The sequence below is a fragment of the Erythrolamprus reginae genome, chromosome 2 (genome assembly GCF_031021105.1).
Source record: "Erythrolamprus reginae isolate rEryReg1 chromosome 2, rEryReg1.hap1, whole genome shotgun sequence".
Lineage (NCBI taxonomy): Eukaryota > Metazoa > Chordata > Lepidosauria > Squamata > Dipsadidae > Erythrolamprus > Erythrolamprus reginae.
Window position 1 is genome coordinate 383231 of NC_091951.1, and position 27534 is coordinate 410764.

A 27534-nucleotide genomic window follows, 5' to 3' on the forward strand; every position below is an offset into this window, starting at 1 on the left:
TGTGAGGCCACAAAGACCTGGCTTTGCCTGGGGGCCATGAATTATACATCTTTCATGGCCAAACTATATGAATGGTGTGTATGCGTGCAATTATGACTGTTTTTTATATAAATGGGTTTTATTGCGGGGTTAGTTTTAGAGATTATATTCGACTTCTTTTTATTGCTTGTGTCTTTTGTATGGTATCATATTATTTGGTAAGCCGCCCTGACGCCTTTGGGTTTGGGCGGCATAGAAGTCGAATGAATGAATGAATGAACGAACAAACAAACAAACAAACAAGGAGAGAAAGAACTTAGAACACAGGAGAAATTCCCTGACAGTTGAAACAATTAATCAGTGGAACAGCTTGCCTCCAGAACTTGTGAATGCTCCAACACTGGAAGTTTTTAAGAAGATGTAGGATAACCATATGGGGGTTGGACTAGAAGATCTCAAAGATACCTTTTGTTTTCCTATTCTATTCCTTAATTCAAAACTGACTCTGAGTGAGATTTGCAGATAGGTAGGTAGGTAGATAGATAATTGTAAAGATAGATGTTTTCTAGATATTTTCAAAGCTTTCATGACTCATCAATATAGAAATCATCATGTCTATATTATACCACTGTGATACATACAACCTAGTGGAATTTTGGAGAAATTCGGAAGGAAATTCACTTGACTTTCTACATTTTGATGCTTTTCTCTAACTTTGTAACCATTTTCATTTCCCTTTTGCTTTGAAGGTCATAACGGGCAAGAGAATCAAGATTCCTGTGAACTGTTCCAAGTCATCAATGCTACCGATGGAAGGGAGAAGTTTGGAATTCAAACGGAATTTGAAAGCCCTGAGAGAAGCCAGTCGAAGAATTGGAATCAGGAAAACTCATCTTCCACTGATGCTCCGATGCAAAACATTCTTGCCCAACTAGAGAAAATCAAAGAAAAATATATTGGAAAATACCTTACCTCTCAAAAAGCAATTGACACAAAAGATAAACCATATAAATGCATGGAGTGTGGGAAGACCTTTGTTCAAAGAAGTAATCTTACTTCCCATAAGATGATCCACACAGGGGAGAAGCCATATAAATGCTTGGACTGTGGAAAGACCTTTGTTCAAAGAAGTAATCTTACTTCCCATAAGAATATCCACACAGGGGAGAAGCCATATAAATGCACGGAGTGTGGAAAGACCTTTGCTCATAACAGTCATCTTATTCGTCACAAAAGGATCCACACAGGGGAGAAGCCATATAAATGCATGGACTGTGGAAAGACCTTTGTTCAAAGAAGTAATCTTACCTCCCATAAGATGATCCACACAGGGGAGCAGCCATATAAATGCATGGAGTGTGGAAAGACCTTTGCTCACATAAGTCATTTAATTACCCATAAAAGTAATTAAGTATGGACAATTGAAAGAGCTTTTATTAAGACTTACAAAGTGGCGCTCAAGGCGGCAAGATGCGCGTACCATGCTGCCTTCTTAACCAGGGGGGAGGTGGGGAGCCCTTGCAGAGTAGTGCCGAGGACTTTAATACATTTTTCGCTGATAAAATCGCTCGGATCCGGGCGGACCTCAGCTCCGATTGGATAGCAGAGTCGACTGACAATGAGTCAGTCAAGGTGACTGGGGCCCGCACTTGTCCACCTGTCTGGGAAGAGTTTGATCTGGTGACACCTGATGAAGTGGACAAAGCCATTGAAGCTGTGAGTTCCGCCACCTGCCTACTGGATCCGTGTCCCTCCTGGCTGGTTTCGGCCAGCAGGGAGGTGACGCGGAACTGGGTCAAGGAGATTATCAACGCTTCTTTGGGGAGGGGGTCCTTCCCGGCTCTGTACAAGGAGGCACTTGTGAGCACCCTCCTGAAGAAGCCTTCCCTGGACCCAGCCGTACTTAATAACTATTGTCCAGTCTCCAACCTTCCCTTTATGGGGAAGGTTGTTGAGAAGGTGGTGGCGCTCCAGCTCCAGCGGTCCTTGGAAGAAGCCGATTATCTAGTTCCTTAGCAGTCAGGTTTCAGGCCTGGTTACAGCACAGAAACCGCTTTGGTCGCGTTGATGGATGATCTCTGGCGGGCCCCTGTCTTTATGTCTATGTGTTTGACAAGCATTTTTGTGGAGGCAGCAATGGTTAAAAGAGTTCTGGTAGTTGTGTGTTTCACTACAGGTGCAAACACTTCATCAAAATCCTCTCCATGCTTTTGTGAGAAGCCCTTTGCCACAAGTCTTGCCTTATATCTCTCAACTCTGCCATATGAATCTTCCTTTATCTTGAATACCCACTTACCGCCTATGACATTCTTTCCTGAGGGTGGTTCTGCTAAAGTCCATGTTTGGTTCTGTTTGAGAGACTCTATTATTTCATCATTGGCGGCTTCATACCATTTGGCGCCCTCTGCTGGAGGCATATTTTTAATATCATTCCAGCTGCTAGGTTCCTGAGCTTGTACAGAGTTCACAAAATAAGAAAACCTGTCAGGTGGAACTCCTTTATTGATACGAGCCTTGTAGTGGTGTCTTGTAGTGGTGTTGCTAGATGTGGCTAGCTCTTCTTCATCAGAGGTTTCACCACCAGAATTTATTTATTATTTTATTATTTATTTATTATTTGGATTTGTATGCCGCCCCTCTCCGAAGACTCGGGGCGGCTCACAAAAAGTGGAACAAATCATAAATAATCCGACTAAATTTAAAATATTTGAAGATTTAAAAAAACCCATATAGTAACAGACACGCACACAAGCATACCATGTATAAATTAAACATGCCCAGGGGGAGATGCTTCAGTTCCCCCATGCCTGACGGCAAAGGTGGGTTTTAAGGAGTTTACGGAAGGCAGGAAGAGTAGGGGCAGTTCTAATATCTGGGGGGAGTTGGTTCCAGAGGGCCGGTGCCGCCACAGAGAAGGCTCTTCCCCTGGGGCCCGCCAACCGACATTGTTTAGTTGACGGGACCCGGAGAAGGCCCACTCTGTGGGACCTAATCGGTCGCTGGGATTCGTGCGGCAGGAGGCGGTCTCGGAGATATTCTGGTCCAATGCCATGAAGGGCTTCAAAGGTCATAACCAACACTTTGAATTGTGACCGGAAAGTGATCGGCAGCCAATGCAGACTGCGGAGTGATGGTGAAATATGGGCATACCTAGGTAAGCCCATGACTGCTCTCGCAGCTGCATTCTGCACGATCTGAAGTTTTCGAACCTCGAGGTGATGAGGGCATTACTTTGTTGCTCGTTTAATTTGGCTTCACTCTGCTCACCCTCTTCCTGTTCATCATCTGATGCAGGCGGGGTTACTACCTGTGCAGGTGTTACTAATTGTAAATCACTCACTGGTTCAGACGTGTCAATCAGTGTAGGCAGGTGTATTAGTGGTCGATTCTCTATCTCTGCCTCACGGTTTATATTTGGGGTTTTACTAGTATCCCCAATTCTCTCATTCTCTTTGAAATGTATGACAGGTCTCACATTTACGACTCCAGTGTTAATGTCCAGAATTCTGTAGCCTTTGTTTCCTGGGGAATAACCGACTAGGATCCCCTGTTGTGCAGTGGAGTCCAATTTATTTCTCCTCTGCTTGGGTACAGGAGTGTAGGCTACACTGCCAAATGTCCTTATATGCGACAGGTTTGGCTTTCTCCCGTGCCACAATTCGAAAGGTGTGCATGAGGCCCCCTTTGTGGGAAGCCTATTTTGCAGATAAACTGAGGTCATGGCTGCTTCTCCCCACATTTTCTTGGGTAATTTGGCCACAGCCAATAAACATCTGGTCATTTCCATTATTGACCTGAATTTCCTTTCAGCGACTGAGTTCTGTTCTGGTGTGTACGCAACTGTTGTGTGGTGAACGATACCTTGACTTTCCAGGTATGATTCTATTTCTCTTGATACAAACTCACCGCCGTTGTCAGATTTGTGGAATCTTGGGCCTTCTTTCAAACTTGTTGGACACCAGATTGATGAATCTCTCCAGCATTTCTCCAACTTGACCTTTCTCTCTCAGCAGAAAAGTAGATTAGATTAGATTTTTTGGATTTATATGCCGCCCCTCTCCGCAAACTCGGGGCGGCTAGTGGTGTATCTAGAATAGTCATCAACAAAGATTAATATGTATTTATTCTGTCTCATTAGAGGCCACATTAATTGGACCACAGAGGTCTGTGTGAATAAGATCCAGCGCCTTGGTGCTTCTTTTGTAGGTGTTCTTTGGAAATGAGGGTCTTGCCCCCTTTTGAAGCAAGCAACACTCACAGTTTCCAGGCTTTTCAGCATGATCTGCAACATCAACTCCGCATGCAGGTCCTTTTCCTTGGAGTTGTTTTATTGCTTCGTTATCACGATGACCTATGCGGCGATGCCACGTTTCAATGCTGCACTTGTCTTCCTTCTTGACCTTGGCTAGGTTGGAAGACTCTGCAAAAATACTTAATTCATAGACATTATTTTTCATAGGAGCAATAGCATAAAGTTCATCATTTTTGGATATTGTGCACTTGCCTTGTTCGAAATGGACTGCGAAACCACGTTTGTCCAAGGCTGAAACACTGAGCATATTGCAAACAGCTTGAGGTAACAACAAAAGATCGTTTACTACATTTTCCTAAACAGAGCTGAAACTTGGAATTCCAGGAGTCGGCTTGTCCCAGCTCAGGAGGTTTTCGCTGTCCGCCCCCGCTCCGCCAATCAGACCAAAACCACCTGCAGCCCTTTTCTCTTCTTTTCTTTTGCTGAGCTACGACTTTCAGAGGCTGAGAGGCTGAGCTGAACTATCGAGCCAGCCAAATTGAAACAGCCAGACCCACCAGACATACTAACTGTCCTGAGACGCAGGAACACCGAATGGTGGGGGTGTTCGGCGTCAAAAGACCAGCCAGGTGGGGAGCTGCAGCAGGAGGAGAGAGAGGAGACAGGGGGCTATGGAAAAACAAAGAGGCCAAGGAGGAGAATACTATTATGACCATCAAAGGAACATACTGTGGCTGCATGGAGGCTCTGAAGGTCTGGAGGTCTGGAGGTACTGTAAGAGTGGATGGGACAAGAGAGAAGGAAGATCTGGAAACATCGACATCAAGGAGTTTGAGAGACAGAGAAATTAATTTAACAACCAGCATACTTGGGATAAGGACACTCTACCCCCCCTTCTTTGATGAGGGGGGGAGATATAGAATGACTCTTGACTCTGAACAATCTTTGACTCTTCCACCTGAGACTTTGGCTCTTTTGTCATTTGCTGCTGACTGGATCTATTTTAACCAACTGAATTGCTGCATTATTACCTATATTTTATATATTCTATTTTTTCTATTTGTATCTATTATCTTTTTATTAGTATTTTAATCTTAATATTTTTAATTATAAATTGATTCATATTTTAACTAAATTATTGGGGGGGGTGTTTTAGTGATGGATAATTGGGGTGGGTGTAGTGTGTATGGAGCGAATGATTGGTATGGATGGGATGGGTGGGATGGGTGGGGTCACAGTATGGGTGAGATGAATGGGAATGATGTAAATAATATATTTGGCCTACCTGGCACTGGAGAGGCAGGAGGGGGAGGGACATCTATCTCTGGGGTGACAGAGGGTCAGGATATTTCAGTGTTGCTGGGGAGAGGCAGATATGGTGGGAGCCACGGAGTTAGCCGTTCCAGGGGAAGGAGGGATCGTTGCTTAATAACGATCCCTTGTTCCGGCTCCGTGAGCTCAACCCAGAATACTGGTGACGAGTGTAAGTCTGGCCCTGGGCTCAGGTTGCTGCTGCTCAATGCCAGGTCGGTGGTAAATAAAGCTCTCCTCATCCGGGATTTGATCCTGGATGAGGAGGCCGACCTGGCATGTGTAACTGAAACCTGGCTGGGCCCAGAGGGAGGAGTTCCTCTCTCTGAAATTTGCCCAGCCAGGTTTCAGATATGGCATCAACCTCGACCCCGGGGAAGGGGGGGAGGAGTGGCTATTATAGCCAGGGAGAGCTTTTGCCTGCGTAGACTCGTTGCTCCGGAGATTGCGGGTTGCGAGTCCCTCCTGGTGAAGTTGGACTTAGGGGTTCAGGTGGGCTTGTTTCTCACGTACCTGCCTCCCAGCTGCGTGGCACAAGCCCTGCCTGTGCTGCTCGAGGAGGTAGCCGGGCTGGCGGTGGGGTTCCCTAGACTTATTGTTTTGGGAGACCTCAACCTGCCGTCGCTCGGCGAATCCTCTGGATTGGCACAGGAGTTCATGGCCACCATGGACCTGACTCAAGTAGTACAGGGTCCGACTCATGAGGGGGGACATGCACCCGACATGGTATTCCTCTCTGAGCAACTGAGTAATGGTCTGAGACTAAGGGGCTTAGAAGTGCTGCCTGTGTCATGGTCAGACCATTTTCTACTGCGGCTTGACTTCCTGGCTCCAATCCTCCCCCGCAGGGAGGCGGAATCGATTAAGTTGTTCCGCCCCAGGCGCTTGATGGATCCAGAAGGTTTTCAGAAGGCGCTTGGGGTTCTTCCAGATTCCTCCTATTGGGGCATCAGAGTCCCATTTTGACTGCCCCCATATTTGGTTTCTACCTCTGCTCTTTTGTGTCCTTTTTTCTTCCAATTTTGTGGATTCTCCTGAGATTTCAGTTGGGAATCAGCTTCTAAACCTTCGTCTCCCTCTCACTTCGGCTTCACTTCCAAGCCCTGTGGACGAGGCAAGCTGTGGGTCCTTGTGAGGGGCAGCTCATCCCTGCCCAGAAGCCCTCATCAGGGTGTTGTGGACCATGGACCAAGAATCCTAGTTTCTCTGGAGAGAATTGTCCCCTAAGCCAGGCTTGACTTCTAAGGTGCACCCTTCCCTCCTTGGGTGGTTCCCTTTGGGGAGAAGAGAAACCCCCCTGTGCCCCCATCTCTGGGGCTCCCACTGGGCACTCCTGCTCCCAGTCTCTGGGCCTGGATTCCAGGGAGTTTATCCTCCCTCCCCGCAGGAAAGAAGGGGAAAAGGTCCATGGGGAGGAAACACGCGGCTGCTGTCCAAAGGAAGAGGGAGACACTGAGAAAAATCTGCCCTTTTATATCAAGAGAAATGAACGTTCGCAGCAGAGAAGACAGTCGGAAGCCTCCTGAGGTAAATCTCACACAGCGCCCAGAGGGAAAAGGCGGGGAAAGGGGACACGCCCCCTTCCCACCCCCAGCAACCAATCAGCGCAGATCCCCTCAGGCAGTAGCCCGCCCTCCCTCAGCTAACACGGGGTGTTGGGGACCTTTGTGCACTTTCCTTCTCCAGCCATGAAATTCCCTCTCTTCGCATTGAAAGTCTGAGCTGAGATTGAATTGTCAGGCGCGTCTCTTTCCCGCCATTCCTCCCATGCGGGCACTTTGCCCCAAATCCACCAGGGGGCGATGTCTGCCCAGGGAAAGAAACTCCCCATTGGCCCACCGGAGGGCGAACGTCACGGGGGGGATTTGCAGAGGAGGCTGAGAAGGAAGTGACATCACTGAGTCTTGCCGCTCTAGGACGCCCCACTCGCTCTCCTTCAACCCTGGTGCCGCGTGAGAGCGAGAGCCGGGCGGGGAAACCCCCAGACGTGTCCCAGGTGAGGGGGGGGCCCTTCCCGGTGCCCATGTTCCCCTGCCGCCCTCTCCCTGCAGGGGAAGCGGAAGAGGCGGGATTCGCCCCAGGCTCCCCGAGGGCCCGATCCTGTCTCTGGCCTCTGCAGCTGCCTCCTTCCCGGCCCTGCTCGGGGGACCTGGGCCCTGCGCTGGGATGAGCCTCTTGGGGCTCCGGGCAGGTTGGGGGAAGGTCGCTCAGGGGCTGAATTCCACCTTCTCATTCTGGGCCTTTGTTTTTCCTTCCACCTCAGAGACAGAAACCGGAAGCCATTTGGGGTCTTTGCAAGGCCCCATTTTCTCCTGGGGGAAGAAAAAAAGAGCGGAATCACCAGGAGGGATCCGTCCTGTGTTCCCAGAAATGGTCCCGTGAAGGAAAAGGCCTCTGGAGACCCACAAGAGTCCTTGGAGCCCTTTGGAGTTGCTCTGCAGGACAGAGAAAGGATGGAGACCCCACCTGTTGCAAAGGGGGGAAGCGGAAAAGGCCCTGCAGCCGCTCAGCCTGGGAAGGGGGGGAAGCTCTGGACAAGACCCGGGCAGAAGATCCTGGAGGAAGAACCCATCCTCCCTTCAGAAGTTCAGCCCTGGAACTCCATCCAATACCGGGAGGCTGAGGGTCCCCGAGGACTTTGCAGCCGACTCCACGACATTTGCAGGCGATGGCTGAGGCCAGAGAAGCACACGAAAGCCCAGATGCTGGACCTGGTGGTTCTGGAGCAGCTCCTGTACCTTCTGCCCCCAGAGATGGAGGGCTGGGTGCGGGAGTGTGGAGCAGAGACCAGCTCCCAGGCGGTGGCCCTGGTGGAAGGCCTCCTCCTGAGCCAGGCGGAGGAGCAGAAGGAGCAGGTCCAGTTGCAGGTGAGACACTTTTGGGAGCTCAGAAAACAGTAGAGAACGTGGTTGAATACTTCACCCCTCCTTCCCAAACTTCTCTGGCCTTCATCACATGTGGCGGTTCTCAAATTCTTGTAGGACATTGTTCCGTTCTTTCACTCAATCTCACGGGTGGATATTGGGGGCTTTGATGTTGTGTTGTGAATCTGGGAATCCGCTTTGTGTTGTGTGATGTACATTAATTCTGCTTCTTTTTCCCTTCCTCCTGTTTGAAGTGCTGCACTGTGGAGATGAGAGATCCTGAGGGAAAGAGGAATCCATCAAATCCCCCTGAGGAACCAATTTCCTGGAGGATCCCTTCGGAAGATCCACGTCAGGACACCACAGAAAGTAATGGAAGACCCTCCGATGACCCATCTGTCCTACCTCTCTCTCTCTTCTCCTCCTATTTTGTTAATTATGCATTTTGAAATTATTTATTCCTTACAGAGAGACAAAGAATGAATCTTTCTGGTTCTTGTGACGGAGATGAAACAGCGGTTGAACCTCCAAACCAAGTAAGAAAGGGAAAAGCTATGAGATCCCTATTCTCCTCTCAGGAAGTGAAGCGGGTGTGCAGAGGGCTCTCTCCTTCCATTTCCCCCCCTTGTTTGGCCCGGATTATTTTTGTGTTCTCCCACAACATGGAGAGCAGAACAGCAGGTTCAAGGTCCTTTTAGCCAGCACAGCTTCCTCTGGTTGTCTTCTTCTGCTAGGTATTCTTCCAACCTTTAGAGTTTACAAGAAGCAATTTTTAAAAAGTCCTTCAATAAATAAGAATAAATATACACAAAACAAATACAAAATAATTTCCAGTCCTGTGATTTGCGCCTTGATTAGGAGATCAAACATTCCCGCCTTGCAAAAGCTGAGAAATGATTTTCCCAGGGAATTTTCTCTCTGTTTTCTTCCTTTCAGCCAATGGGTCACACTACTAGATCAATCAAAGATAGACAGGGCAATAGATCACTTGATCCAGAAGTGGGATTACTTTAGTGAAAGGCACTGAAGGTTTTGCAGGATCAATGAACTTGATAAAGCAATGTTCATATTTGCCCATTCTCTCACCTGAACCTACAACTTCTGTGATGCACAACCATTTAATTTGGTGCATCTCTTTGCTGTAGTAATTTGGGAACAATGGAACAGAGTAACAGTTGGTAGGGATCTTGGAGGTCTTCTAGTCCAACCCCCTGCTCAGACAGGAAGCCCTATAACATTTCAGATAAATGGCTGTCCAATTCCTTCATCAACACCTCCACTTTTGGAGCAACCACAATTTCTGGTGGCAAGTCATTCCACTGATTAGTTGTTCTCACCATCAGGAAATTTCCCCTAACTTGTGGGTTGGTTCTCTCCTTGAAAACTTTCCATCCATTGTGTCTTGGACCACTGCTATCATGTCACTCCCTGGTCCTTCTTTTCATGAAAGTAGACACCCCCAATTCCAGCAACGGTAAAACAGCCATGCTTTGACCTCTGGTCCAGTAGTCATTTTTGTTGCTCTTGTCTGCACTATTTCTAGAGTCTCGAGATCTTTCTTACATCTGGCAACCAGTAGTGGAGTCAATATTCCAGGTGTGGTCTTATCAAGGCATTATACAGTGGTACTAACACTTCATGTCATCTTGATTCTATCCCTCTTAATGCCGCCTGTGATTTTTTTGGGTTTTTGGTGGCAACTGTACATTATTTGCTGACTCATATTTAAGTGTTTGTCCACTAGGACTCCATGATCCCTGTTGCACTTACTACTGTTAAGCCAGGTATCACCTCTTCTATGCGAATGCATTTGGGTTTTCTTTCCTAAATGAACGTGGTTACATTTTTCACTGTCGATTTTGCTTTGTCAGATGGGGCCCATATCTGTTGATCCTTCTATATCTCCATCTTATATCCTGGAGTGTTGTTATACCTGTCGATTTGGTCTTGTCTACAAATGTGATGAGTTCCCCTTCTATCCTCTTGTCTAAATGAATGATGAAGATAAACAGATGTTATGAATCCTCCCGTTCTGTTCTTTTCCCCGTGTTCAGGAGAGTCCTGTGTCCTTCGCGGAGGTGGCTGTGTCTTTCTCTGAGGAGGAATGGTCTCAGCTGGATCCTGACCAGAAAGCGCTGCATTCGGAAGTCATGCTGGAAAACCATAGGAACGTTGTCTTTCTGGGTAAGAGTGTGACACCAATCAGAGGTCAAGAAGGAAGATTATAGTTAGTTCTTTATTTAAACAACCAATATAATGAGACATCGTCTCCTGGGAGGGAGAAGGAAAGGATCTGGCCTTCTGGTGCTCCAAGGAAGGAAAGAGTCAATGTCTCTTGGCTTAGATGCTTTATGTGCCATTTCACATCTGTATTTTTCCGTTTCTATTTAAACTTATATGTTGGGTTGTGTAAAAAGAACGAGGTGTGCTTTTGTGTGTCCTCTGGAGGCCATGTGAGAGGAGTGTGTTGTCATTTGTCTCAAACCTCCAAACCTGGGTGAGAACAGAACTTTCCATCGGTTCCTTTGCCTACTTGGGTGCATTTGCAGAAAGAAGAAGCCTAAAGTATTGAGAGATATGAGAAGTCAGTGGTAGAAAACGTAGCACTATTGATCTCATGTGATATCGCACTATAATGCTCTAGGCCTCTGTTCCCGGCTACCCAAGGCCTGCACAAGATCCAGGGCAAATGTTGGCCGAGAGAGGGAAGGTCCCTTCGTCTCCAAAGACTTTTGCCCTGGATCTCGTGGAGTCCTCAGTTCTTAAAGTTCTTCAGTGCCTGAAGGTGTGAGATCACATGATATTAGTAGCCTGGGATCTTGCACTACTGCTCTCGTGTGATCTATCCCTAAAGTACTTTAGATCTCCGCTCTCTGCGAACTGACTCCTGTACCACATCCAGAGTGATGGCAGTTTTCCAATATCTCAGGGGCTTCCACAAAGAAGAGGGAGGCAAACTGTTCTCCAAAGCAGCTGAGGGCGGGACAAGAAGCCACGGGTGGAAACTAATCAAGGAGAAAAGCAACTTAGAACTAAGGAGAAATTTCCTGACAATTAAAACAATGTTGTCATCATTTTCATTTCCCTTTTGCTTTGAAGGTCATAACTGGCAGCAGAATCAAGATCCCTGTGAACTGTTCCAAGTGATCAATGCTAAGGGTGGAATGGAGAAGATCGGAATTGGAATGAAATTCGAAAGCCCTGAGAGAAACCAGTCAAAGAATTGGAATCAGGAAAGCTCATCTTCCACTGATGCTCCGATGCAAAACATTCTTGCCCGACAAGAGAAAATGAAGAAAAAATATATTGGAAAAAGTGTGAAACTAGTTAAAGCTAAAGTAGAAGTAAATGAAAACTATTTAACCCAAAACAAAGGAGAAGATGCTATAAGAAGTCACAACGGGCAAAATTACAATGGCACATCCATTCTTTCTTTTGGAAATAAGTACCATACATCTGAAAAAGCGATTGAGACAAAAGAGAAGCCATATAAATGCATGGAGTGTGGAAAGACCTTTGCTCAAAGTAGTGGTCTTGTTTCCCACAAAAGGACCCACACAGGGGAGAAGCCGTATAAATGCGTGGAATGTGGAAAGACCTTTGCTCAAAGACGTCATCTTATATTCCACAAAAGGATCCACACAGGGGAGAAGCCATATAAATGCATGGAGTGTGGAAAGACCTTTGCTCGAAAGGATACTTTTAGTTCCCATAAAAGGATCCACACAGGGGAGAAGCCATATAAATGCATACAGTGTGGAAGGACCTTTGCTCGACGATATCATTTTATTTCCCATCAGAGGGTCCACACAGGGGAGAAGCCGTATAAATGCATGGAGTGTGGAAAGACCTTTGCTGATAAGAGTACACTTACTTCCCATAAGAGAATCCACACAGGGGAGAAGCCGTATAAATGCATGGAGTGTGGAAAGACCTTTGCTCAAAGAAGTCATCTTATTTCCCATAAGAGGATTCACACAGGGGAGAAGCCGTATAGATGCTTTGAGTGTGGAAAGTCCTTTGCTCATAGCAGTACACTTACTTCCCATAAGATGATCCACACAGGGGAGAAACCATATAAATGCATGGAGTGTGGAAAGACCTTTGCTCAGAATCGTCATCTATCTTCCCATAAAAGGATCCATTCTCTGGAGAAACTGTATAGCAATAGCAATTCCACTTAGATTTATATACTACTCCACAATGCTTTACCACTTTACCTCTGAGCCGTGTACAAAGTCAGCTTATTGTCCCCAGCAATCTGTCCTCATTTTAGCGACCTCAGAAGCATGAAAGGCTGTATCAGCTACTAAAAAAAATGTATAAAATTTGTTTTCAATAAAATGTCAAAAAGATTAAAAAATGCTCCATCCATTTTCTTGCTGAAATATTTTTTCGCATCCAGAATTTGCATTTCTTCCTCAAACAAAGTCACAATTTCACTTTGTAAAACCATTGCCTTTTTATAGCTGGTCCACAAGGATTTTTTTAATGCTCCCAGATGCAAATGGGCTTATGAAAAACAAAACAAAACCCACACTGGAATTATTTGTCTCGATGGCAACAGATTAGATCCCAGCTTTAATTTACAACTAACGAATTGAATGTTCTTCAGCATTATAGAATTAAATTATTAAAACAGTCCCTCAACAAAGAGCAACACTGTTAAGCAAAGTGCTCTGAGATGGAAGGGACATTTTAAGGACCCTCTTGGAGGGCTCACCCAGACACCCCCACCCCTCCCCCGTCAATCCATCTAACAATTGTGCCACTTAGAGGATTTGGTGGAGGAGGAGATCAAGAGGGATCCCGTCCAAAGCTCTCCAGTGATCTTGGGATTTGCCTGATCTCCTCAGCCTCCATCTTGCCCCCACTGTCCCTTCCCCCAAGATCCCCCCCCATTCCTTCCACACTCCATGCTGTTCCCCATCCCAGGTAAGCTGACATCTGGGACTTGGACCCCTCCCCACCTCCTTCCCCAAGAATGTCGGTTCCTTTGCCTAGAAGGAGGTGGCCCAGCTGTAGGCAGAGCCTGGTTTTGGGGTGAGGGTCTCCCTCTGCATTCTCCCAAATCCTCCTCCAGCAAGGATCTTGTTATGGCTTTGGTATCCTGCGATCCAAGGGTTGTCAGGGCTCTGGACACCATCAGTCCCCTTTCCATAAGGGGAACTCCAGGCCCTTCCCGATCCCCCCCCCCAAGAGGAGTTTGAGAAGGAAATGACATCACTATGGCTTGCCACTGCAGGACGCCACACTCAATCTCCTTAACCCCTAGTGTTCGCATGAGACGGAGGATCTGGCGGGAGGATATCCAGGTGATGGGGGTACTCTTCCAGGGTCCCATGTTCCACAGCCTCCCTGTCCCTGCAGGAGGAAGTGGAGTGTGGGAAGGTGGGGCTTTGCGAAGGCCCAGCAGGAGAGGAGAGAAGCTGGGCGAGAAGGAGGAGGCAGGATACGCACCAGGCTCCCCGAGGGCCATTGCTGTCTCTGGAGTGGGAGAGAAGTGGGGCGGCCTCTGCAGCCTCCAGATTTTCTCTGGGATTTGCCTGGTTTATTCCTCGCATTGGTGCATCAGAGTCCCATTTTGATTGACCCCATATTTGGTTTCTCCCTCTGCTGTTTTGTGTCCTTTTTTCTTGCAATTTGGTTGATTCCACCGAGATTTGAGTTGGGAATCAGCTTCTAAACCTTCGTCTCCCTCTCACTTCAGTTTCACTCTCAAGGCCTTTGGATGAGGAGAGGGGGTGGGTTCCCACAGCTGACCTTCTGGGTCCTTGTGAGGGGCAGCTCATCTCCTGCCAGAAGCCCCCACCGGGGTGTTGTGGACCATGGTCTAATGATCCCAATTCCTCTCTGGAGATACCCGTCCCCCTAAGCCAGGCTGGACTTCCAGGGTGCTGCCTTCCCTCCTTGGATGGTTCCCTTTGTGGGCAGAGCGGGAGAGAAACCTCCCTGTGCCCCGATCTCTGGGGCTCCCACTGGGCCCTCCTGCTCCCAGTCTCTGGGCCTCCATTCCAGGGAGTTTTTCCTCCCTCCCCGCAGGAAAGAAGGGAAAAAGGTCCATGTGGAGGAAACACGCGGCTGCTGTCCAAAGGAAGAGGGAGACACTGAGAAAAATCGGCCCTTTTCTATCAAGAGAAATGAACGTTGGCAGCAGAGAAGACAGTCGGGAGCCTCCTGAGGTAAATCTCACACAGCGCCCAGAGGAAAAAGGCGGGGAAAGGGGACACGCCACCTTCCCATCCCCAGCAACCAATCAGGGCACAGATCCCCTCAGGCAGGAGCCCGCCCTCCCTCAGCCACCACGGGGTGTTTGGGACCTTTGTGCACTTTCCTTCTCCAGCCATGAAATTCCCTCTCTTCACATTGAAAGTCTGAGCTGAGATTGAATTGTCAGGCGCGTCTCTTTCCCGCCATTCCTCCCATCCGGGCACTTTGCCCCAAATCCACCAGGGGGCGATGTCTGCCAAGGGAAAGAAACTCCCCATTGGCCCACCGGAGGGCGAACGTCACGGGGGGTTTGCAGAGGAGGCTGAGAAGGAAGTGACATCACTGAGCCTTGCCGCTCTAGGACGCCCCACTCGCTCTCCTCCATCGCTGGTGCCGCGTGAGAGCGAGAGCCCGGCGGGGAAACCCCCAGACGTGTCCCAGGTGAGGGGGGGCCCTTCCCGGTGCCCATGTTCCCCTGCCGCCCTCTCCCTGCAGGGGAAGCGGAAGAGGCGGGGCGAGGGGAGGAGGCGGGATTCGCCCCAGGCTCCCCGAGGGCCCGATCCTGTCTCCGGAGGGGGAGAGAAGCGGAGCGGCCTCTGCAGCTGCCTCCTTCCCGGCCCTGCTCGGGGGACCTGGGCCCTGCGCTGGGATGAGCCTCTTGGGGCTCCGGGCAGGTTGGGGGAAGGTCGCTCAGGGGCTGAATTCCACCTTCTCATTCTGGGCCTTTGTTTTTCCTTCCACCTCAGAGACAGAAACCGGAAGCCATTTGTGGTCTTTGCAAGGCCCCATTTTCTCCTGGGGGAAGAAGAAAAGAGCGGGATCACCTGGAGGGATCCGTCCTGTGTTCCCAGAAATGGTCCCGTGAAGGAAAAGGCGTCTGGAGACCCACAAGAGTCCTTGTACCCCTTTGGAGTTGCTCTGCAGGACAGAGGAAGGATGGAGACCCCACCTGTTGCAAAGGGGGGAAGCGGAAAAGGCCCTGCAGCCACTCAACCTGGGAAGGGGGGGAAGCTCTGGACAAGACCCTGGCAGAAGATCCTGGAGGAAGAACCCATCCTCCCTTCAGAACTTCAGTCCTGGAACTACATCCAATACCGGGAGGCTGAGGGTCCCCGAGGACTTTGCAGCAGACTCCACGACTTGTGCAGGCGACGGCTGAGGCCAGAGAAACACACCAAAGCCCAGATGCTGGACCTGGTGGTTCTGGAGCATCTCCTGTCCCTTCTGCCCCCAGAGATGGAGGGCTGGGTGCGGGAGTGTGGAGCAGAGACCAGCTCCCAGGCGGTGGCCCTGGCGGAAGGCCTCCTCCTGAGCCAGGTGGAGGAGCAGAAGGAGCAGGTCCAGTTGCAGGTGAGACACTTTTGGGAGCTTAAAAAACAGTAGAGAACGTGGTTGAATTCTTCACCCCTCCTTCCCAAACTTCTCTGTTGTTCATCACATGTGGCAGTTCTCCAATTCTTGTAGGACATTGTTCCGTTCTTTCACTCAATCTCACGGGTGGATATTGGGGGCTTTGATGTTGTGTTGTGAACCTGGGAATCCGCTTTGTGTTGTGTGATGTACATTAATTCTGCTTCTTTTTCCCTTCCTCCTCTTTGAAGTGCTGCACTGTGGAGATGAGAGATCCTGAGGGAAAGAGGAATCCATCAAATCCCCCTGAGGAACCAATTTCCTGGAGGATCCCTTCGGAAGATCCACGTCAGGACACCACAGAAGGTAATGGAAGATCCTCCGATGACCCATCTGTCCTACCTCTCTCTCTCTTCTCCTATTCTGTTAATTATGCATTTTGAAATTATTTATTCCTTACAGAGAGACAAAGAATGAATCTTTCTGGTTATTGTGACGGAGATGAAACAGCGGTTGAACCTTCAAATCAAGTAAGAAAGGGAAAAGCTATGAGATTCCTATTCTCCTCTCAGGAAGTGAAGCGGGTGTGCAGAGGGCTCTCTCCTTCCATTTCCCCCCCTTGTTTGGCCCGGATTATTTTTGTGTCCTCCCACAACATGGAGAGCAGAAGAGCAGGTTCAAGGTCCTTTTAGCCAGCACAGCTTGCTCTGGTTGTCTTCTGCTAGGTATTCTTCCAACTTTGAGTTTACAAGAAGCAAGTTTTACAAAGTCCTTCAAGAAATAAGAATAAATATACACAAAACAAATACAAAATAATTTCCAGTCCTGTGATTTGCGCCTTGATTAGGAGATCAAACATTCCCGCCTTGCAAAAGCTGAGAAATGATTTTCCCAGGGAATTTTCTCTCTGTTTTCTTCCTTTCAGCCAATGGGTCAGACTACTAGATCAATCAATGATAGACAGGGCAATAGATCACTTGATCCAGAAGTGGGATTACTTTAGTGAAAGGCACTGAAGGTTTTGCAGGATCAATGAACTTGTTAAAGCAATTTTCTTTTTTTTCTTTTTTTAAATAGTTTATTGGTTTTTTAAGAAAAGAAAAAAAGAAAAGGGGGGGGAAATAGGGATACAAAAAGTAAGGGGGATACAGAACAATAGACATGTTTCAACATAAAATATATAACTTATTATGTATCAGTTTTAAACATTCAACTGTGCATCATGTTATACCTAATATTTAATGTTTTATGGTTTCGTATCTATAGATTTAGTTAGCGATATATTAGTATGGTTAGATAAGATAAGATGGGATTTGGGTGGGGAAAGGGAGGGGGGTGGTACCTGCAGTATAGCAGGCGTATGTAGTTTAACGACATATTATTAAATTAGTGTTGTGGCCGTGGGTGTGTATATTGAGGATAGTTGTATGTTACATTGTTAGTAATTTATAGATAGGTATCAGGGGAATTGAACTCAGACAGAACATCTAGTTTGTATTTGTATCTCCCGAGTCCGCGGAGAGGGGCGGCATACAAATCTAAATAATAAAATAAATAAATAAATTTGGTCTATGTTTTTGTTGTATTTGTTTTTCCTTTGGTGCAGAGTAAGGGGTTTTCAGTTGGTTTCTGTTTTATTGTGATTAGTGCTGGATAGCCATCTCTACCACTTCTCCCAGGCCTTGTAGGACTCAGATTCATTCTTATTTTGTATTTCCATTGTCATTTTGGAGAATTCCATGATTTTGCTAATAATAGTTAAAGTTGTGGGGATGATTTTTTCTTTCTATTGTTGGGCGTATGTTAGTCTGGCGGCAGTCAATATTTGTAGGATAAGATATCTGTCTTCTTTGGTAGTTTTCTGTCTGAGGACACCTGGGAGAAACAGTTCGGGTTTGGTTGTAATCTTTTTCGATATGACTTGGTCTATTATTCTTTTAATTTCTGTCCAGAATTTTTTCTCTTTGCACTTCCAACATAGGGGTGATATATTTGGGTACATTTTTGACAGTGTGGCATTTACAGATGCCATCTGTAAATCATTTTGTAGAGGTTTTCTTTGTAGGATATCGCAGGTGTCAGCTTATAATTAATTGTGAATATTTGTTTCCCATTCTGTAAGGTTTATTGTATATCCAAAGTTTTGTGTCCATGCTATCGTACATCCTTTGACTATTTCTTCTATGGTGTCTTGTTTTAGTAGATAGGTGTAGAGTTTGGAAATTATTTTTATGTTGGGTCCAAATAGTATTAAATCGAGGGGGTTGGTATTTTGAAACCCAAAAGTGTTTTTATGGTATTTGTATTTAGCGTTTATCTGAGTGTATGTGAACCAATCTATGTGTATTCCATTTTCTTCTATCTGTTGTCTAGTTAAGATGTTGTCGTTGGAATCAAGTAGGTTATTATTTTTGGAGTGGAAAAGGCAGTCGAATAGGTGTAAAATTCATTTGGGGATAGCCATTTCGGAATTGCTATGTAGTAGGTTTTTTTAATTTGGTGCCATATTGATATTAGAGTATTTCTTATATAATGAGTTTTAAAGTGTTTTGGTATTTTGTTTGGTTCCATCATTAAAAATGGATGCCATCCTGACTGTATGTTAAATCCTTCCAATGTGAGCAGTCTTGTATTTTGGAGAGTTATCCAATCTTTGATTTTGGTCATAATCGTGGCTTGATAGTATAGATAGAAATTGGGTAGGCCAAAACCACCTCTAGACCTATGGTCTTGGAGTTTTTTTAGTTTTATTCTTGCCTTCTGTTTTGTCCAAATGAATTTTCGAATGAATTTATGGAGATGTTCAAAGAATGATTGGTTTAGTTTAGTGGGGGCTACTTGAGATAAATATCTAGGAAGGATATTTGATTTGATTGCGGCAATGTTGCCCATTAAAGATAATTTTAGGTTTGTCCATCTAGCTAGATCTTTTTGTATGTCTTGTGTAAGTTTGTCATAATTGTCTTTTTTTATGGTGTTGTTATGTGCTGAAATTAAGATGACCAGGTACCGTTTATACTCGAGTATAAGCCGAGTTTTTCAGCCCCAAAAATGGGCTGAAAAACCCGACCTCGGCTTATACTCGGGTCACCACAAGAGGGTGCCGGGTGACCACAAGAGGGCGCACCGCGGGAGCCCGGCAGCTGCAAAACACACGTGAGGGGCGAATCGGGGAAACTGCCAGGAGAAAACTCAACCCCTGTAAACCACAAGATTCCTCGAACTTTTATTTTTTTAAAAATGCCGCCCGCCTCAGAGTAAACGCCCCGCGCGTATAATTAAGTGACTGGGGTTTTTTTCATGCGTCAAGAGGAAAGAATTAAAAACCTCGGGAAATAGAGCGCCCTGCTTGTAACCGCCACTAAAGCACACAACCTCCACCCACCTCCACTTCGCCAGCCGCCACACCTTCGGTGCAGTCCGGATAGAAGTGCGGGGCCACATCTTCTCTCCACCCCACCCACCACCACCCAATATCCAAACTCTGTAGTTTTCAGGAGGACGGAAAGATGCTTTTTGGGGCAGAGCACGCCAGTCTCTCTCCGCGCTCCCGTCTAGTGCACATCACCCCCGGGGAGGGCGGGATTGACTCTCCGGCAAACGGTCCGAGCATCCCCCCCCACACCCGTGCATCTGGAGTAAGGCGGCGTCTTTTAACACCCCCCCCCCCTTCAGCCATGCTCGCAAAACCACCCATCCTCCTCCTCCTCCATCCCTCGCCGGGGGGAGACTCCCCTCCTCCGCCCCTTCTCTGACCCTGTAATCCTCGTGGCCGAGGTTTTGCAGGCGCTGTTTGCCTGAGGGGGGCCGGATTTCCACGCCGCCGGCCGGGGGCTCCTTCGGGGTTGCCTCCGCCGGAGAGTGCTGTTGCTGGGGCTCCTGGTGGTCCCGAGATGGGGCGCGGCGGGCTCCACGCTGCCCCACGCTGAGCGCCGCGAAGTCCAACGTCTTGCTCTCGAAGGCGCCCTCCACGTTGCAGAACATCCCGCCATACTTCTGGCGGGGCACTTGGTCGGCGGTGCCCGGGCGCGCCAGGTAGACGGGCAGATCTTCCTCCCCCGCCGCCGCGGGATCCGGCCACTCCCGGCCTCTCCGCCCGCTGTGAGAAGACATGGCCAGGAGTCATTGGGGTAAGTCAAGCCGGCGACTCCGTCTGCGAGGCAGAGAAAGAAGGGCGGGCGGGAGGGAGGGAGGGAGACTTCCCGGGCGCCGCTGGCTCGGCTCAGGCGCGGAGTGACTGATGACTGAGAGAGAGAGAAAAGGAGCGCCTGCTGGGAGGGAGGGCCGACAGGAGCTCCAAGAGAGAAGTAAAACGGGGCTCCGAGTGACGCAGCAAAGTTGAGGAACAGACGATGCGAAGGTGGGGGGGGGGGACTCATGAAGCAGGAATCCCCTCCCCTCTGACTTCCCATCGTCTGTTCCTCTCTCGCACGCCGTCGGAGCAGTTGGCTGGCAACTTTGCTGCGTCACTCGGAGCCCCCTTTTACTTCCCTCTTGGAGCTCCTGTCGGCATCTTTCAGCTGCCTTCCCTTCCCCAGGTCCAGCAAAGTTTCCAGCTTGTACAATTACTGCACTAATTCCCTGATTAGATTTTGAGGTAAGTTCTCTCTCTGCTTTTTTTCAAAGTCTCCTTTCTATAGAACTTTGATAAAGTTCCCCCCTCCCTCCCCCCTCTCTCTCAAGAGACACAGAGAGCGAGACAGAGAGAGAGAGAGAGAGAGAGAGAAGGAAGAAGGGTAGAAGAAAAAGAAAAAGGAATTGAGTACTTTTTAAGGGCTTTGTTGGATTCATTCTGTAGATTTGTTATGGTACAAGCAATATACAATCGTACTAATTTTAGCCTGCCAGTAGATTGTAAAAATAAGATACATTATGCTGCTTTCTTCTACCCCATAGAGATTCATGAATACTTAACATGTTTAGCATTTCTGTACTCACTTAGCATTAAGTTTTAGTGTTAAAATAATATTAATATTTACCTCTTGGATTTAAATCTATTGTTATTTCTGTGTGGATTTACCTCAGAATAAGTCTCAGTTTTTTGGGAACTTGCTGATAGATATGCTTAAAACTGCAGTCCATCTGTGCAGTTGCCTGTAAGTAAGTCCTATTGAAATCTGTAAGGCTTAACTCAGAATAAAGAGTTGATTTAATATGCAATCCTGTACATAAATTTACTCAGTAATTAACTTGGTTGCATGGCTTGGGGTAGTTTGGTAGAATGTTATGCAATTTTTATGTCTCTGAAAATCTTTTATTCTTAGATGGGAAAAAGAATTTTGTGAAATTATTGTGCAATTTGAATTTGAAAAAATATTGTTTTGTTCTTCTCTCTACTTTATCATTGGATTATAGAGAGAAAAATTAAGTCTCTAAAATCCTGTTTTGAGGAATTTTGACTCATAGGTTTTAGCTTGGTTGCTGATTGAACTACTTTTTTTACTTTTTAATTTATTTAATTTTATTTAATTTATTGTAAATATCAGATTGCTTTTATTTACCCACTTTGAAATAAATATTGTTTACCCTCTTTAAAATAAATATTCTAAAACATTTAATCTACCGATGTCTCATTTAATGTAATTTTATTGGTTTCCATTTTTATAAGTTACCAGTAACCACTGCATTTTCTAACCTCGGCTTATACTCGGGTCAATAAGTTTTCCCAGTTTTTGTGCCAAAAAATGGTGCCTCGGCTTATACTCGGGTCGGCTTATACTCGAGTATATACGGTATTTAATTTTTTCCACAATTTTTAGATTAAGAGCTTGTTGTAGTAGGGAATTTTGTTTTTCTGTCATGTTTTTGGTTATAATTTTGGTTTTATCTACATTAATTTTGAGACCAGTTATTTCCCCAAATCTGTGAAGTTCGTCCAATAAGATATGAGCTGATTTGAGTGGATCTTGAATTATGAATAACATGTCGTCTGCAAAGGCTTGAAGTTTGAAGTGTTCTTTTTTTATTTCGATTCTGTGTATTTGTCTATTATTTCTTACATATTTTAGTAATGTTTCCATGGCAAGTATGAATATTAGAGGTGCCAGAGGACATCCCTGACGTACACCTCTCATTACTGTTATTTCTTCTGTAATAGATTTGTTGAAGAGTATTTTAGCTGATTGGTGTGAATAAATAGATTTAATTAAATTAAGGAAATTATTGCCAAATTTCATATGTTCTATTTGTGCGATGAAATATTCCCAATACTGTATAAAGAATCAAAAGCTTTTTTTAGATCTATAAATATAAGGGCCATTGGTTTGTCGGGGTTTTTATTGTAATATTCTAGGGTGTTAAGTATGGTCCGAGTGTTATTACTAATATTCCTTGCTGGTAGAAATCCATTCTGGTCTGAGTGAATAATATTTATACTTTCCTGCTCAGGCAGGGGGTTGGACTCGATGACCTAACGGTCCCTTTCAACTCTATTAATAAATAAATAAATATTTAGAATCTTTTTAAAACGTTCTGCAATTATTGTCGAAAATATTTTATAGTCTGTATTTAGTAAAGAGATTGGTCGGTAATTTTCTAGGTATTTTTAAACTTTATTTTCTTTCGGAATGATAGTGATGTAAGCTTCGGACCATGTTTTGGGAAGGTTGCCTTGAAGTAAGGCTTCGTTGTATACTTTTAACATACGTGGTTCTAATAAGTCCTGGTGGTGTTTATAAAATTCCGGGGGGATTCCATCTGGCAACCTGTAGTGGAGTCAATATTCCAAGTGTGGTCTTATCAAGGCATTATAAAGACTTCATGTCATTTTGATTCTATCCCTCTTAATGCCGCCTCTGATTTTGTTGGGTTTTGGGTTTTTTGGTGGCAACTGTACATTATCTGCTGACTCATGTTTAAGTGTTTTTCCACTAGGACTCCAAGATCCCTGTTGCACTTACTACTATTAAGCCAGGTATCACCTCTTCTATGCGAATGCATTTGGGTTTTCTTTCCTAAATGAACGTGGTTACATTTTTCATTGTTGATTTTGCTTTGTCAGATGGGGCCCATATCTGTTGATCCTTCTATATCTCGATCTTATATCCTGGAGTGTTGTTATTCCTGTCGATTTGGTCTTGTCTACAAATGTGATGAGTTCCCCTTCTATCCTCTTCTCTAAATGAATGATGAAGATAAACAGATGTTATGAATCCTCCCGTTCTGTTCTTTTCCCCGTGTTCAGGAGAGTCCTGTGTCCTTCGCGGAGGTGGCTGTGACTTTCTCTGAGGAGGAATGGTCTCAGCTGGATCCTGACCAGAAAGTGCTGCATTCGGAAGTCATGCTGGAAAACCATAGGAACGTGGTCTCTCTGGGTAAGAGTGTGACACCAATCAGAGTTCAAGAATGAAGATTATAGTTAGTTCTTTATTTGCAGGCAGAAGTGGAAAGTTTGTCCCAGCCACGTGCTGTAATGCAGCCATGTGTGCAGCCTCCACTTCCACAGCGCCCCCCGAGGAGGAGGGCTGTTTGGACAACTGTTGGTTCAGGAAGATTACGTGCAGTTGAACAAAAACATAACAATTTTGGTCTCTCTGTATCCAATTCCTATAATGTTCTTGCGTATTTAAATAGTAAGGATGTTGTAGATATTAGCAAGGCCCCTCAGGCGGAGAATGAGGGGATGTTCAAAGGAGAAGTTGTTGTAAATGAGGAGCATAGTGTCACCAAACCAAGTCCAGTTAGTAGAAATAAAGAGAGGACACATGTTCTTGTGGGTGACTCGATTGTCAGAGGTGTTGATTTGGGACAGAGGAAGGATGTGGTGAAGGTGATGAGGTGTCTTCCAGGAGCCACTGCCAGCAGGGACAGGAGGCGGATTACAAACATTGTCAAGGCTGTGAGTAAAGGTAATAATGTTGATGTGGTGGTGCATCTTGGCACAAACGATTTGTCCCAGAGAAATGTTAATGTAGTAAAAAGAGATTTTCAATGTCTAAGTGTGGAGCTGGGTAAAATAACAGATTCAGTGACTTTCTCAGAGGTGTTACCGGTTTGTGGCCAAGAGGGTAAAACAACGTGTATCAGAGAGTTTAATGTGTGGTTAAGGCAGTGGTGTAAAGCTGAAGGTTTTGGCTATGTAAGTCATAATGTCAGTAGGTGGTCTAATAGGGAGTTGTTTAAGAGGGATGGTTTGCATCCATCATACAGAGGTACCCAGGTGCTCGGTGAGGAATTCAGAACTTTTTTGGACAGGCATTTAAACTAGGTAAAGGGGACAGAGATGTAACTGATGTGGGTGATTTCTGTCCCCGACCAATGTGGATAAATCAGTTTTTGGAAGCTTATGAAAAGGGAGCTGTAAATAAAATAGATGTAGTTGTTGATGATAAGGGGCAAACTAATAATGAAAATAATGTTCTTCGGGTAATGTGCACGAATGCTCGAAGCTTGAGCAACAAGCTCTGTGAATTAATGGCCATAATATCTAGAGATAATTTGGATCTGGTTGCCATAACTGAGACATGGTTTAAGGATTCTAATGAATGGGAAATATCCATACCAGGATATACACTGTATAGGAAGGATAGAATAGAGAGAAAGGGAGGTGGAGTAGCCATTTATGTTAAAGAAAGTCTAAAAACAACACTAATTCAAAATACATGTCAAGATCTGGAGACCCTCTGGATTTGCATGCAAAATAAAGAAGGTTCTGTCATTAGAATTGGGGTGATCTATAGGCCTCCAGGGCAATCTGAGGAACATGACAACAAGATGGTGGATGAGATTACCCAAATGGCACTAAAGGGAGATATTGTGGTTATGGGTGATTTCAACATGCCTGATGTTGACTGGAATATCCCCAGTGCCCTTACATGCAAAAGTAAGAATATAGTAGAGGCCTTTACAGGAGCAGCTCTGGCACAGCTGGTTAAGACACCAACTAGAGGGGAGAATATTCTAGATTTAGTTTTTAAAAATGGGAATTGGGTTTCAGAGGTCAAGGTGGGAGAAAATTTAGGGTGCAGTGACCATCTATGTTTGTGGTTTGATGTAAAAACTGATTGTGAGCAATCCTATACTGCAACCAAAGTATTGGATTTCAGAAAAACAAATTTTAATGCAATGGGGGAATATTTAAATAATGAATTAAAGGGGAGGGATAAAATGGCAGGAGCGAGCACCCAGTGGACTGTATTAAAAAAGGCCATCTTAAAAGCCACTGGATTGTATGTAAGACAAATAACTAAAGGTCTTCGGAGAGGGGCGGCATACAAATCTAAGTAATAAATAAATAAAATAAATAAATAATAAATAAAAGGAAGAAGAAACCGCTATGGTTTAGCAATGATGTAATGGCTCTAGTCAATGAAAAAAGCTGCCTATAGGAGGTATAAAGAGTCTGGAAGTATAGCTGATAGAGAGGTGTATAAAATGAGACAGAAGGAGGCGAAACAGATAATATATGCTGCTAAAGCCTCAAAAGAGGAAGAAATAGCAAAATCTGTAAAGAAGGGGGATAAAACCTTCTTCAGATATATTAGTGATAGGAAGAAGAAAAACTGCAGCATCACAAAGCTTAGTACCGGGAATAATACATGCATTGATGAGAATAAGGAGATCGCTGACCATTTCAATAGCTACTTCTGTTCAGTTTTCGCAAAAGACACCTTATAAAATAATACTATAGAGGGATATAGCATTGCTTCCAGCTGTACGGATTCAGCTCCAGTGATCTTAGAAGTTGATGTCTTAGAAGAACTTGAAAGATTAAAGATAAATAAGGCAATGGGTCCAGATGGCATCCACCCCAGAGTTCTTAAAGAACTCAGATCTGTCATTGCTACCCCCCTGACTGATTTGTTTAACCAATCCCTGTTAACAGGAGATGTTCTTGAGGATTGGAGAATGGCCAGTGTTGTGCCTATCCACAAGAAGGGCAGTAGAGAAGAAGCTGGTAACTACAGGCCAGTTAGCTTGACATCAGTTGTAGTTAAAATGATGGAGACTCTACTCAAAAAGAGGATAAATCAGCATCTAAAAAACAATAACTTATTGGACCCAAATCAGCATGGCTTTACTGAAGGCAAATCATGTCAGACTAATCTCATTGATTTCTTTGACTATGTCACAAAGGTGTTGGATGAAGGTGGTGCCGTGGATATTGCCTATCTGGACTTCAGCAAAGCCTTTGATACGGTTCCACATAAAGAGCTGATAGATAAATTAGTGAAGATTGGACTTAATCCCTGGATAGTTCAGTGGATTTCAAGCTGGCTGAAGCGTAGACATCAGAGAGTTATTGTTAATGGCGAGTATTCTGAGCAGAGACAGGTTACAAGCGGTGTGCCACAAGGGTCTGTTCTGGGTCCTATTCTTTTTAATATGTTTGTGAGTGACATAGGGGAAGGTTTGGTAGGGAAGGTTTGCCTATTTGCCGATGACTCTAAAGTGTGCAATAGGGTTGATATTCCCGGAGGGGTCTGTAATATGGTAAATGATTTAGCGTTGGCCGAGAGAGGGAAGGTCCCTTCATCTCCAAAGACTTTTGCCCTGGATCTCATGCAGTCCTCAGTTCTTAAAGTTCTTCAATGCCTGAAGGTGTGAGATCACATGATATTATTCACCTGGGATCTTGTACTACTGGTGTCGTGTGATCTATCCCTAAAGCACTTTAGATCTCCGCTCTCTGCGAACTGACTCCTGTGCCACATCCAGAGTGGTGGCAGTTTTCCAATATCTCAGGGGCTGCCACAAAGAAGAGGGAGTCAAACTGTTCTCCAAAGCAGCTGAGGGCGGGACAAGAAGCCACGGGTGGAAACTAATCAAGGAGAAAAGCAAGTTAGAACTAAGGAGAAATTTCCTGACAGTTGAAACAATTGATCAGTGGAACAGCTTGCCTCCAGAACTTGTGAATGCTCCAACACTGGAAGTTTTTAAGAAGATGTAGGATAACCATTTGACTGAAGTGGTGGAAGGCTTTCCTGCCTAATCGGGGTGAGGGGGTGGACTAGAACACCTCCAAGGTCCCTTTTCTTTTTCTATTCCATTCTTTAATTCAAAACTGGCTCTGAGTGAGATTTGCAGATAGATAGATGGATGGATAGATAGATTATAAAGAAAGAGACATCTAAATATTTTCAAAGCTTTCATAACTCATGAATATAGAAATCATAATGTCTATATCACAACACTGTGAGCATGCAGTCATAGAAACATAGAAGACTGACGGCAGAAAAAGACCTCATGGTCCATCTAGTCTGCCCTTTTACTGTTTTTTGTATTTTATCTTAGGATGGATATATGTTTATCCCAGGCATGTTTAAATTCAGTTACTGTGGATTTACCAAGCATGTCTGCTGGAAGTTTGTTCCAAGGATCTACTACTCTTTCAGTAAAATAATATTTTCTCATGTTCCTTTTGATCCTTCCCCCAATTATAATCTTTCCCCTCATCAGAACCTCCTGAGAAGGGCGTTATAGAAAACTAATAAATTATTATTTATTATTATTATTATTATTATTATTATTATTATTGTTGTTGTTGTTGTTATTATTATGCAAACATACAACCTAATGGAATTTTGGACAAATTCAGAAGTAAATTCACTGGACGTTCTACATTTTTGT

The 27534-nt window shown here is 45.4% G+C and overlaps 2 protein-coding genes and 1 pseudogene across 2 annotated transcripts; all 3 read left to right on the plus strand.

The window, feature by feature from the left end:
• The window catches only part of LOC139162978 (zinc finger protein 208-like), a 65276-nt pseudogene that overhangs the window by 9360 nt on the left and 28382 nt on the right, over positions 1–27534 (plus strand).
• LOC139162968 (zinc finger and SCAN domain-containing protein 31-like) lies at positions 7494–8496 on the plus strand. Its single transcript, XM_070743880.1, has 2 exons — positions 7494–7538; positions 7806–8496. The coding sequence occupies exon 2, from the start codon at positions 7996–7998 to the stop codon at positions 8440–8442; it is 447 nt and encodes a 148-aa protein (XP_070599981.1). The 5' UTR covers positions 7494–7538; positions 7806–7995; the 3' UTR covers positions 8443–8496.
• On the plus strand, positions 15012–16779 carry LOC139162957 (zinc finger protein 202-like). The gene is made up of 4 exons (XM_070743869.1): positions 15012–15057; positions 15363–15966; positions 16218–16332; positions 16429–16779. The coding sequence occupies exons 2-4, from the start codon at positions 15553–15555 to the stop codon at positions 16656–16658; spliced, it is 759 nt and encodes a 252-aa protein (XP_070599970.1). The 5' UTR covers positions 15012–15057; positions 15363–15552; the 3' UTR covers positions 16659–16779.

Excerpts from the sequence above, each read along its gene's own strand:
- LOC139162968 (XM_070743880.1), top strand. The coding sequence starts at position 7,996 with ATGGAGACCCCACCTGTTGCAAAGGGGGGAAGCGGAAAAGGCCCTGCA.
- LOC139162957 (XM_070743869.1), top strand. The coding sequence starts at position 15,553 with ATGGAGACCCCACCTGTTGCAAAGGGGGGAAGCGGAAAAGGCCCTGCA. Across the intron at positions 15,967-16,217 it reads AGGAGCAGGTCCAGTTGCAG|TGCTGCACTGTGGAGATGAG; the intron begins GTGAGACACTTT and ends TCCTCTTTGAAG. Across the intron at positions 16,333-16,428 it reads ACGTCAGGACACCACAGAAG|AGAGACAAAGAATGAATCTT; the intron begins GTAATGGAAGAT and ends TATTCCTTACAG.